This window comes from Pelophylax lessonae (genome assembly GCF_965119305.1).
Source record: "Pelophylax lessonae genome assembly, chromosome: 4".
NCBI classification, from domain to species: Eukaryota; Metazoa; Chordata; class Amphibia; order Anura; family Ranidae; genus Pelophylax; species Pelophylax lessonae.
In genome coordinates, this window is record NC_138771.1 from 567697150 (window position 1) to 567710413 (window position 13264).

General features: G+C 46.5%; 1 protein-coding gene across 2 annotated transcripts in view; it reads left to right on the forward strand.

The window, feature by feature from the left end:
- The first annotated feature begins 2818 nt into the window (after positions 1-2818).
- SLC39A14 (solute carrier family 39 member 14) overlaps positions 2819-13264 on the forward strand; it is a 60816-nt gene continuing 50370 nt past the window's right edge. Inside the window, exons 1-2 of one of the 2 annotated variants that reach the window (XM_082255784.1) lie at positions 2819-3007; positions 8295-8536. In XM_082255784.1, coding sequence (XP_082111910.1) covers positions 8297-8536 — 240 coding nt within the window. In that variant the 5' untranslated portion in view covers positions 2819-3007; positions 8295-8296. The remainder of the gene's footprint in view (positions 3008-8294; positions 8537-13264) is intronic. The other variant, XM_082255783.1, reaches the window with a different exon arrangement.

Here is a 13264-nt window from a genome sequence, read left to right on the forward strand (position 1 = left end):
GAAGCGGGGCTCTGACACTTCCCTCTCTGCACGCAGTGCGGAGACTGAGCTGTCATCCGCCTGCTCATCGGGGATCGGCAGATCGATCCCTGATGAGCAGAGAACGGTCCGCAACAGAATGCGGACCGTGTGAGAGGAGCCTTACATGTTTAAAGTGTTACTAAACCCAGGAGCCTGCATTCACTATATCTGGTCTCCCACAGTACACAGAACATAGAAATGCAATTATTTTAGTATATATAAACTACTAAATACCTTTTCCCATCAGCAGTATAAATGAGGCTTGTGACTTCTATCAGTGTCCGGCTGAGCACTGACTAAAGCTTTTAGGAGTTTTCATTCTCCTCTGACTGTCCTATGAGGCTGCATGATCCCTGACTTTCTGTCTGGGCAGTGCTGATTGGCCCTGTGCAAATCACATGCACCCCCCCCCCCCCAAAGAAAAAAACCTCTCTAGTTATACACACCAAACTGAGCATGTGCAGAGTGCCTCCTGGGGCTCTGTTCTATCAGCAGATGGATTGGGGACAGTAAAAGAAGGGGAGGATCAGAGAAGAAAGGATCAAACAGCTTTTTTTTTTTTTACACAATGCAGAGGATTAACCCCTTAGGTTCCACAGTGAGTATATCAAGTATGATTTGCTGCATATACAGACTGATTTTACATCACAATTCTATTACATAATTTGTTTTCAATTTATTCTTACATTGTTTCTGGCCTAGGCAAATGATGTCATCCATCCTAGGACTCCTCAGGAGGGGGAGAAACATTTTCAGCTAAGCACACCCTGATGCCTGTGTTCTGTCAGAATAGGTAACGGAAGTGACATTCTGTCACCTGAATACTTACTGTCCATGCGCGGGTTTGCTAATCTGACAGAACACCGTCAGTCATAGGGCAGCAGCGGACATCTTACTACACCCAGCTATGTCTTGAATTTCACAGTCAGTTAACGAATAAAGCGAGCTTATATGAATCAATATAGTATATTGAGATCTGTCATGCTGTTTTCATGTTACATTTTCAAAGTCTAAAGGATTAGCACTGACCAGTGCGGGGTGTACCAAGATGGCCGCCGCCACTTTACTACTGCTGCTGTCCAGCTTCTTTCAACATATAACATAGCATCACAGATGTCAATATACTATATTTACTTCATTGCTAAAATGACTGTTAAATTCAAGACGTAGCTGGGTGTAGTATAATGTCCACTAGGGCTGCACGATATTGGGAAAAAAAGAACATTGCGATATTTCGTTTTCAACTATATATATATATCGCGATATTTCTCTGGGTGGAAAGCAGAAGACGGATTAGGCAGAGTCGGGACTCACAGTTGTGGTAGGAGGTAGAAGAACACAGCCCGACATGACATCTGTCCCACACGTTCCCTCTGCCGCCCTGCAGCTAGTTCTCTTGACCGATCGGTGAGTGCGGCACAGTGAACCAATCACGTGAGTAGCGGCACAGGGAACAAATCAGGTGTGCAGGCACGCGTGATTGGTTAGCTGTGCAGCTGCTCACGGCGCGCTGCTCACCGCTGAACGTGTGGGATGGCTGCCAGCACTGTGAGTCGTCCTCCTCCTCCTCCTCCTCCTCCTCCCCCCCGAGTCCCGACTTCTCCCTGCCTAATGGTAAATATCGTGTCTTCGGCGATATGAATATCACCCACGCCCGCAGAATGATAGTCGATATCACATCGACTATCGTTCATCCCTAATGTCCGCTGCCGCCTTCTGACGGCACGTGTTCTGACACATTAGCCAACCTGCTATGCATGCGCAGTAACAGAACATCACTTCCGTTACCGATTCTGACAGAACACCTGCATGCCTGAACTAAGGGCAGATGGATTCCAGGAAGTAAATGTTGCATGAATTATCTGTCCTTACTTAGCCTGGCACCAGCCAAAAATTTTACTGAGTTTTCAACAAAGTAAAGCATGGCTGGATGGATGGGGAGTTTGCTTTAAATATCAACTCTGAATGAATGGGAGATTCAGGTTTGTGGTGCTCGGAGGCCGTGACGTTCTGTATTATGTAGGCCTCACCGATCTGTCAGTGTGATGTATGGGTAGGGATGTGAATGATGTGACATTGGGGACATCAGATTCCTTGTGAACAGGAGAGAAGGAATTAAAGATCCCGGATTCAGGAGGGTGGAGGGAATGGGGGAAGAGTAGTTTATTTGATTCCTCTCTGGATCAGTGATCCCTACACATGGTAATAGCTGCTTCTGTCACTAATGATGGCGGTGAATGGTAATTATAAGGCTGAGTCCCCAGGGGGTCACATTTTCTATGGAGCTGCACGCTGTCATTACAGATCAAACACCCACCATAGCTAGAAGTCTCCTGCCAATCATATTGGAAAGGTGAGCTGAGGGGCGGGGCTCTCCTGTCCTCATGCTGGGACCTCTAGTAACAGTGAAGCGCACTCACAAATCTCCGGGGATTAACTCATTTCACGTGACCACGGCAACTATCCGAGGTATGTGAGTAAGCCGTCACGTGCTTCTCACCAGCCAACCAGACAGCGAGAGCCACAACAGACCTTCATTCATCGCCTCTCAGGAAACAGTATCCTAAACACTAGAGCGCAAGGCAGCGCCACAACTGAATGACTCCTAATACGGGTAAGCCGCTAAGGGTAACTCTACGGGAGTTTTGTCTGTGGGAAAATGGACGCTTGTGAAGGCCAGAGGCAAAGCTCTTCAGGACAGCGTACCTAGACTTTATCTCATAACGTATATACTCTATTTTTTATTTTTACGTCCCAAACGTTTCTAAAGTACACGCCTTTCTGAATACGTCACGGAAAGGGGCGGGCATTAGTTTGTCTGTGACGTCAACGTTTAAAGAGCAAGCTCCCGAGCTCCACGTTGCTGACAGAGGCCGTGATGTGCTCAGTGAGCCGGACACCGTGAGGAGCCTGAGCCGGAGAGAGAGCGCTGAGAGACCGGTGAGCGATGGAGCCTGGCCCGGACCGAACTACCCCGTCTGACACTGTGTGTGTCCTTCACTGCGTCCACCCATCACCCCCCCCCTCCCTGAGCTGTCACTGCGTGCCCCCATCACCCCCCTACCCTGAGCTGTCACTGCGTGCCCCCATCACCCCCCTCCCTGAGCTGTCACTGCCTGCCCCCATCACCCCCCTACCCTGAGCTGTCACTGCGTGCCCCCATCACCCTCCCTACCCTGAGCTGTCACTGCGTGCCCCCATCACCCTCCCTACCCTGAGCTGTCACCGCCTTCACCCCTCACCCCCCTACCCTGAGCTGTCACTGCCTGCACCCCTCACCCCCCCCCACCCTGAGCTGTCACTGCCTGCACCCCTCACCCCCCCCCCACCCTGAGCTGTCACTGCCTGCACCCCTCACCCCCCCCTACCCTGAGCTGTCACTGCCTGCACCCCTCACCCCCCCCTACCCTGAGCTGTCACTGCCTGCACCCCTCACCCCCCCCTACCCTGAGCTGTCACTGCCTGCACCCCTCACCCCCCCTACCCTGAGCTGTCACTGCCTGCACCCCTCACCCCCCCTACCCTGAGCTGTCACTGCCTGCACCCCTCACCCCCCCCCCCACCCTGAGCTGTCACTGCCTGCACCCCTCACCCCCCCCCCACCCTGAGCTGTCACTGCCTGCACCCTTCACCCCCCCACCCTGAGCTGTCACTGCCTGCACCCCTCACCCCCCCCCCACCCTGATCTGTCACTGCCTGCACCCCTCACCCCCCCCCCACCCTGATCTGTCACTGCCTGCACCCCTCACCCCCCCCACCCTGATCTGTCACTGCCTGCACCCCTCACCCCCTCTACCCTGAGCTGTCACTGCCTGCACCCATCACCCCCCCACCCTGATCTGTCACTGCCTGCACCCCTCACCCCCCCTACCCTGAGCTGTCACTGCCCGCACCCCTCACCCCCTACCCTGAGCTGTCATTGCCTGCACCCCTCACCCCCCCCTACCCTGAGCTGTCACTGCCTGCACCCCTCATCCCCCCTACCCAGAGCTGTCTCTGCCTGCACCCCATCACCCCCCCCCCTCCCTGAGCTGTCACTGCGTGCACCCCTCACCCTCCCTACCCTGAGCTGTCACTGCGTGCACCCATCACCCCCCCCCCCCTACCCTGAGCTGTCACTGCCTGCACCCATCACCCCCCCCTACCCTGAGCTGTCACTGCCTGCACCCATCACCCCCCCCTACCCTGAGCTGTCACTGCCTGCACCCATCACCCCCCCCCCCTACCCTGAGCTGTCACTGCCTGCACCCATCACCCCCCCCTACCCTGAGCTGTCACTGCCTGCACCCATCACCCCCCCCTACCCTGAGCTGTCACTGCCTGCACCCCTCACCCCCCCCCACCCTGAGCTGTCACTGCCTGCACCCCTCACCCCCCCCCACCCTGAGCTGTCACTGCCTGCACCCCTCACCCCCCCCTACCCTGAGCTGTCACTGCCTGCACCCCTCACCCCCCCCTACCCTGAGCTGTCACTGCCTGCACCCCTCACCCCCCCTACCCTGAGCTGTCACTGCCTGCACCCCTCACCCCCCCCCCACCCTGAGCTGTCACTGCCTGCACCCCTCACCCCCCCCCCACCCTGAGCTGTCACTGCCTGCACCCTTCACCCCCCCACCCTGAGCTGTCACTGCCTGCACCCCTCACCCCCCCCCCACCCTGATCTGTCACTGCCTGCACCCCTCACCCCCCCCACCCTGATCTGTCACTGCCTGCACCCCTCACCCCCTCTACCCTGAGCTGTCACTGCCTGCACCCATCACCCCCCCACCCTGATCTGTCACTGCCTGCACCCCTCACCCCCCCTACCCTGAGCTGTCACTGCCCGCACCCCTCACCCCCTACCCTGAGCTGTCACTGCCTGCACCCATCACCCCCCCACCCTGATCTGTCACTGCCTGCACCCCTCATCCCCCCTACCCTAAACTGTCACTGCCCGCACCCCTCACTAAACTATCGCTGTGTGTGTCCTTCACTGCCTGCACGCCCTCCCTAAACTGTCACTGTGTAGCCTGCACTGACTGCACCCCCCCCCCCCCACCCCAAAACTCTGAGCTGTCACCGTGTGTGTCCTTCACTGCCTGTAACCCCCCCTCCCCCCGGTGTGCCGTGACCTGTCACTTATCTAGTGGTGTCACCCTGTTCTGTGTCTGACCCTGAACTGTATTCCCATTCCCCTCAATCTCTCTCTTTGATTTGTCGGTGTCTCTTGCTCTCCACAAACTTCCTTTCTCTTCCTGATGTGTGGCCCCCCAGTGATTGCCCTCCATTATCTTCTCCCTCTTCTCTACTCCTCCACCCGTCCGTCTCTTCCCCCGAGTTGTCATCCTCTATTTCTCTTCCCAGTATCTCTTTTCCAATCTGTATCAATATTTTTAAACACACATTGCAGTGCACTGAAAGTTCAAATCAACACAGATCAGTCCAAAAAATGGCAAGATTGCCCGGGAAGACACATCCATTGTAAACAATAGGGGAGGTAGACTAAATACTACCAGCAGGTTACATTGTGACCCATGCTATAGATGGAGGACACTCCTGTCACCTTCCACCTACTTCACATACTGTGATCCACACTGTCATCACTCTCATCCCTGGAGGTCACACCTTTCATTCTTTTGGGTTATATTCCCCCTGCTGACACACATACACAGTTATGCGTAGAAAAACACACACACACAAAAGTACACACACGAGTTTACACAGATCCAGGTAAACATACACTCTAGAGCTGATATGTGAAGAGCATTTGTTTCAGTCTTTACACCTCATCCCCAGTCTATAGTTCTGAATTGTTGCCCCTGTTCTGCTCCTCTGTCCTGTATCCCGCAGGTATAGATAGGATGACAACACACTTTAAATAAAAGCCAGTTTTTGGCATGATCGGTTATATTTTCAATATCCGTGCCAAAATTTTACGATCTCTGCCAGGGTATGCAAACTTTTGAGCACAACTGTACATGAAAGCTGATCATTGTAAGCACCCCATCTGTGGTAAATGGTTTGTCTCAATCCTCTAACTGCTACTAAAGGACAGCTTGTTCGGTTGGAAAACAAGAGATTTACTGGCAGGATATCCAGGTGAAAATAAAAGAAAGAAAGCCTAAAAAAACGAATGCAGCCATCACATCTAAGAATTGGGAAGCTGCAATGTAATAAACTTTTACCTTTGTTATTTGGGTTTCCTTTTGTTATTAGAACTTTAAGCAGGATTATTCTAAAGAAATTTCCTCCAATGCCTCTCATTAGACCGCAATCAGCTCGATCCTCCTCCTTGTCTTCGTTAGCAGCATGCTATCCTCCTCCTTGTCTTCCTCTTCGTTAGCAGCATGCTGCTAACGAAGACAAGCAGGAGGATCGAGCTGATTGCGGTCTAATGAGAGGCATTGGGGGAAATTTATCTATCAGATTGAGTGTAGAGATCCATATACAAGCTGGGGCCGGTATTCCATCCATACTGGGATTCTGTACACCGCATACCACTTTCCAATGCTAGACCCCAAGGCGCCATCTGGTAAGTGTGTAAAACATCTGGTGGTGGATTTCCCTTTCCTCCTTTTCCATCTCAGCTTGAGGAAACACTCCTTGTTAGGACACTGAGCACTTTAAGGCACCTATTTTGTGGCATATTTGCACTTGCAATTCTTTGCACCTAAGGACTATATACTTTTTGGTTCTAAAATACCTCATTTATATATAATTTATGCATTGTCACTTTTTTATATGATAATTTTGCACTATGCACAGTCACTTTATTTAAAGTGATATACACAGATTTAATACATTGGGACCTTTGTTTACATTGAAAATTGCACTGTGCACTTTCACCTATTTAAATTTGATATATATTCATAATATTGTATTTCACGGGAATGTTTGAATATTGGTATTAATTTCTGAGCGCTGTCCCCCCCCCCCCCCCTTTTTGTTTTTGCATTTATTAAACACATGTTGTTTTAGGACTAGAAGATCATAAATAATTATAAATATTTCATAATTTTATTATTAGCACTGTTTTCCTAGGCGTGGTCTCGTGACTTAGTCACCTTTTTTCCAATTATAATCATTGGAGCAGAGCAGGCTGAGCACAGCTAGAACACTGACCAAATGTGTTCTCCTGCTTAGTGTGGTCAGTTTTTTAAAAATAGGATAGCAGGCTGGACTGGCACGAATATTAGAGATTTCACGCAAAGGAATTAATGCAAAGAGAACAGGATACTTTTTCTTATGAGTACATGGTACAGCAGACACATACTGTATCAAAAATATGAAATGTTGAGTTTACATTTTTTTTTTTTTCAGAAAATTGGGTTTACATATTCTTTAATACCATTTTAAAGTGCACCTGTCTTTTTACAGCAAATCTACTGACACAGGGGTACAGATGACAGATATTGCTCTCATTTCCTTGTATTAACATATGAAGACCTTTTTGCTCTTTACTGACAGGTGAAGCTAAGCTCCTCCTCTATTTTCCTCTTTGTTTACCCTCTATTGCATTATTCCCGCCTGTTACCATGTGATAACGAAGGTGGTTTTTATGTCCCTTAAAAATAATTTTCTAAGTTTCTGTTTTATGACCGTTTACTCTCATGCATCCTGTATATTTTTTTATTTTTATTTTCCGTCTTCTGTGCACATGCAGACGGATCCCATTAATTTATGTTGAGTCTGTCGTTGGGTCACATGATAGAATCCTCTTTATAGGAATGAATAGGAGTTTGTCCACAGGCATAGGAGACTCTGGCACCAGCTGGTAGATTTCAGTGGCTGCTGTGTGTTTCCCCGTAGCCAACACAAATACCTGCATGAGAAAATAGACTGCATTTTGCAGACTGGATGAAGTTGATGATTATAGGAATTAACCTTTTGCAGAAATTACAGCCATATTCTGTGCAGCCCTATTCAAGTCTATGGGAAGTTACTAGGCTATAGCAGCAGTGATATATATATATATATATATATATATATTACACACACACACAAACATGTACGTGTGAATTTGTTTTTGCTTTTTTTCCAGCAGAGCTACATTCTGTTTTCTTCAGGAAAAAATGAATGTTAAGCCATTAGGTATAACGGATGGATGGATGGGTGTGTGTGTGTGTGTGTGTGTGTATGTGTGTGTGTATATATGTGTATATATATATATATATATATATAATTATTATTTTTTTTTTTTATTCAGTCAGTCTTCATTTGATATTCTGAAATGTCCTCTTTGTTTCTTTCCAATTTTAATTCCCCCCTCTAACAATCTTTTTGATTTCCTGTAGCAATGACGATGGCTCCTGTATGGCCTCTGCTGGTGGCTTTGGTGTTTGGGCTGGCTCCCCACATCTCTCTGGCACAGAGCACCACTTCTAGCAGCAAGAATGAACTGACTGCTGCCTCCTTCTTGGAAGACCTCTTACAGCGATATGGAGAAAATGAGACCCTGTCATTACCGCAGCTGCAGTCTCTGCTGGAAAGGCTGGAGGTGGGAAAAGGGATTGGAAGGTCTGGCAACTTATCAGAGGTGAGTGCCTAGGCTGGGTACAATTTCTTGGTAGTCTTCTATGTTTGCTACAGAGCAATGGTAGACTGTTTAAAGGACAGCTCCACCCCAAAACTGACATTTCTGGTTTCTGGTTCCTGGCAGGTTGACTAACACACACTAGATTCTTTCTCTCTAGAACTGTTGAGAAATCATCTGCAAGGGAACTGACATACTTTCTGTGAACTTGCAGTTTAACCTGATTAAAAGAAAAAGTATTCATTTTTTCCAGTATTCAGATCCCAATGGGACAAAGGACATGTAATACTTTGCCCCATTTATTTAGGTGCCCTGTAGCGATGGCTGCAGTGTCTGACAGGGTCCCCCTCTTCTCCCAAAGAAGATGGCTGCTTTGCTAGAGATCACCTGTCTCCAGATCCTGGCATCTGCCAGAGGGAAGCACCAGGAAAAGGACTGCGGAGGGAGATGAGGTATGCCAGACTAGCCTCCCTGCATTCCTTGTACAGTATGTAAAGCGCTGTAAATTGTCACATTTACATCAGTGCTAAGGAGGTTCCAATCTATGGTCCCTATTGCAACTCACCTTACAAGTGCTGTATTTGTACAGATGGAATTCACTGTTCAGTTCTGCATAGCCAGTCTAATACACGGGGTCTGTTGAGTTCTATCTATTCTACTTTACAGTATATGATGAAAAATCTTATGGTAAATTCATGGCTTCCACACATTAGTCAAATTTTTTTTTTCTGGCCATTAGGTGTATAGATAGACTTTCCTGCATAAAATGCTGTTTTGAAATGTTTGCTGATTTATCTTGGATTTGATTACTTATCAACTCTGTGAAATAACATGTGTTTTCAATTCTGGCACAGCTGTGTCATTTTAAGTGAGAACTTTGTACAGGAGGCTTAGCAGCGTACCACCCTCCTCCTGGCCACAGGCACTAGGGCAAGTAGCAGATAGGTTCTGATGGATCCACCTGAGAGAGAGAACATGAAGTATATAGCGATAAGCAAGCTGAGCTGCCTCACTATGGAGAAATTGACTAGCCTAGTGCATTTAGTCACTGTGGTTTTCCAGAGGGGCACAAAGATTGGCTGGTGTCACTATCATATGGTATTGGGCTGAGACAGTCAGTATGCATGGTTGGTGGCCTAGGTGACAAAGATCATTGACCACTATCCTGCTAAAGTGAAAAGCACAGTTAATCCAAGATCCCTTAGAATGTTATTAGTGTATCATCATGCTGTCAAGTTAATTTGTTGCAGGCAGTCGGGTGCTAAGACCAGCAGGTTGATTTATGTGCACAAACAGCAGGATCCTATTACACCATATGGATGGACCTGCAGGAAAAAGGGGTTAGGTGACAGGAAGCTGAGTGGCGGCAGGATAGTTCAATCAGCAATGAAGCATAGCAAAGCAAGTGGATTGATCTTGCAGCAAAAACATCCATCCAGTCCCGCAATACGAGCTTCAACCAGAGCAGCTGACAGTGAGCATAAGATATAGGCTAATGGTCTGCCCAAGGGCTCTCACCGCTCCAGCTCCAGATGTCCTGTCTTCCACTCCTTCCTTCAGTTCTGGTCCCTTTGCAGGTATAGCTATGTAAAAGCTCAAAAATAAGTGTCTATACTGTGTGATAATCCATTAATACGCTCTCACCCTGCTCTGCACATGCTCATTTGCTCTCCATTTTTAGGCATTGCTGAGTTTGTAGAGGCCGATCTGCTGACAGCCTTAAAGTGGAACTTTACCCATAACAACTTGTTTCTTGCTGGAGACTGCCATTTTCTTAAAGCCCAGAGCCCCCAAACAGCAGTAAATCATAAATTGGAACTAAATCTATTGATTTAACGTTTTAACCACTTTACCACCGGAGGATTTTGCTGTCTTACCTCCTAGCCACTTTTTGCGATTCGGCACTGTGCGAATTTAACTGACAATTGCACGGTCATGCAACGCCATACCCAAACAAAATGTACGTCCTTTTTTTTTTCCCCACAAACAGAGCTTTCTTTTGGTGGTATTTGATCACCTCTGCGCTTTTTATTTTTTGCGATATTAATAAAAAGAAATGCGACAATTTTGAAAAAAATAACAATATTTTTCTACTTCTAATTCAATTTTTGTCATATATTTAGGCCAAAATGTATTTAGCTTACATGTCTTTGACAAAAAAATTCTCAATGAGCGTATTTTTAACCATTTTAAGACCGGAAGATTTTACCCCCATTCCTGACCAGGCCATATTTTGCGATTCGGCACTGTGTTACTGTAACGGACAATTACGCGGTCGTGCTATGCTGTACCCAAATTAACTTTATGTCCTTTTTTCCCCCACAAACAGAGCTTTCTTTTGGTGGTATTTGATCACCGGTGTGATTTATACTTTTTGCGCTATAAACAAAAAAAGAGCGACAATTTTGAAACAATATCAATATTTTTCACATTTATTTTATATGGAATTTCTCCCCCCAAAAAAAATGTAAAAATCAAAATGTTTTTAACATTTTAGGCCAATTTGTTTTCTGCTACATATTTTTGGTAAAAAAAAATCTCAATAAGCGTATTTTGATTGGTTTGCGCAAAAGTTATCGCAGCTACTAACTACAAGAAATTTATGTCCTTTTTATTGTGTTTTTTTTTTTTTTTTTGCGGGACTGCGACATTGCGGCGGACAGATCGGGCCCTTGACTGACATTTTTGACACTTTTGGGGGTACCAGTGACATTACTACAGTAATCAGTGCTATAAATATTCACGGTTACTGTAAAAATGACACTGGCAGGGAAGGGGTTAACTTTTATTGGTGATCAAGGGGTTAATGTATGCCTGATGCTTACTAACGTGTGTGGGGGAGGGGACTGTGACACGGGCACAGATCGCAGGATCAGCTATGCAGCGGGTGCGTGCCTCTGGCGGCGCGCACGTGTTGCCCACAAAGGGAGGAGTCCAGCGACGTAGGTCTACTTCGCTGGACGATATCGAGCCACTTTGCTGCAGTACCAGCTCAGTGACGGGTTGGCAAGTGGTTAAAAAAAGTTACATTCCTGGAATTGCTAACTGTCGCATTTGCTTTTGTCCTCAACCAAACTGTCAAATCCTCAAATGGCTGGTGTCAAAGCTGATCACATGTGCAGTGCCATGGTAGTTGCAGTTTAAACAGAAGCAGCATCTTTGGCTGTAAAGGATAGGAGGGTTTAATTCTGCTTAAAGGTTGTCAGCAGATCGGCCTCGACACACACAGCAGTGCCTAAAATGGGAGAGCAACTGAGCATGTGCAGAGCAGGGTGAGACAGTTTATTACTGGATTCTAAACAGTATAGGTGTACGTTTATGAAACTGAGAAGTTTTCTATCAGTTCACTTCTCTGCAGTTCACCAGCTTCTCTCCCTGATTCTCCACCTCTGAGCTGGAGAATCTGAAATGAAGATATTTCAGAGTAACAGCTGTGAGATCTTCAGATCTCACTTTCATAAACTGGCCGTTTGTGACGAGAACGGTCATGTACTGTAATGCGAAGAACCTGATCTCTGTTCTTCATCTCCGCTACATAAACCGGTATTCACCAGAGATCAGTCGAGATTCTGAGGATCATGACTTTTCCCTGTTTCATAAATGGACACCATAGACACTTATTTTTATTGTTTTACATCGCTATACCTGCAAAAGGAGCCATCCTGAAGTGATCTAGCAGGACTTAATTTTCTGACTAAAGTTCCACCCCTTTAAAGTCCTCACAAAACAGAACAAATATTTTTAACCAAAAAGAGCTCTACCAAACGGTGGAGCAGAAGGTTAAAGGACTACGGTGGAATTCAACTCCTATCTTTAACACCCAAGGAAGCTGGTTCTGCTTCATCTGCAACTGCCATGGTGCTACATTTGTGATTAGTTATGACACCAGCTACTTGATGGTTTGACAGTTTGGTTGAGGACACAAGCAAATGTGACAGTTAGCTATCCCGGGCATTCCAGGAATGGTTTAGTTCTGCTTTATGATTTACTGCTATTCAGGGGCTGTGGGCTTCAGCAAAAGGACAGTCTACAGCAAGAAGAAGCGGGCGCAATGCTGGCGGCATCTTGTAGTCACACTAATTTTGGTAGCAAACTTATTATTATGGAATGTATGTTTCTTGCTAAAGAACATTTATTTTTTTCATCAAGTTATGGGTAAAGTTCTGCTTTCAGTATTTCTATTTCTCCACTTTTTTTCTTTACCTAAATATCGATTTAAGCCTAAAATGAAATAATGCAAAAGTAGCTACTAATATCTCAACCAGGGCTATGTAGGTATTTGTATACTACAGTCATAAGTGTACCGTTTGTTGCTTTTTCCTACAAATTTGGCCAATTTGTTTCTGACCATGTCACCTTATTAACCACTTGACTTCTGGAAGATTTTCACCCCCCCCCCCCTCCTTTGTGTTACTTTAACCCACAACTGCACAGTCGACACTGTACCCAAATAAAATTATAATTTATTTTTTTATTTTTTTTTCCCCCTCAAATAGTGCTTTTTTTGTGGTGGTATTTGATCACCTCGGTTTTTATTTGAACCAGACAAACTTTACTCTGTCTATGGCCACCTTTTTTTAGTTAAAAAAAAAAATAAACCTAATTGGGCCATTCAGTTATATTATCCACTCAGTGATCTGGTCTAACGTCTTGCATACTTTACCTTGTTACCCTTTAACTTACATGACCCTTTAACATACTTTAACTTGTTAGCCTGCTTAGACTACTTCT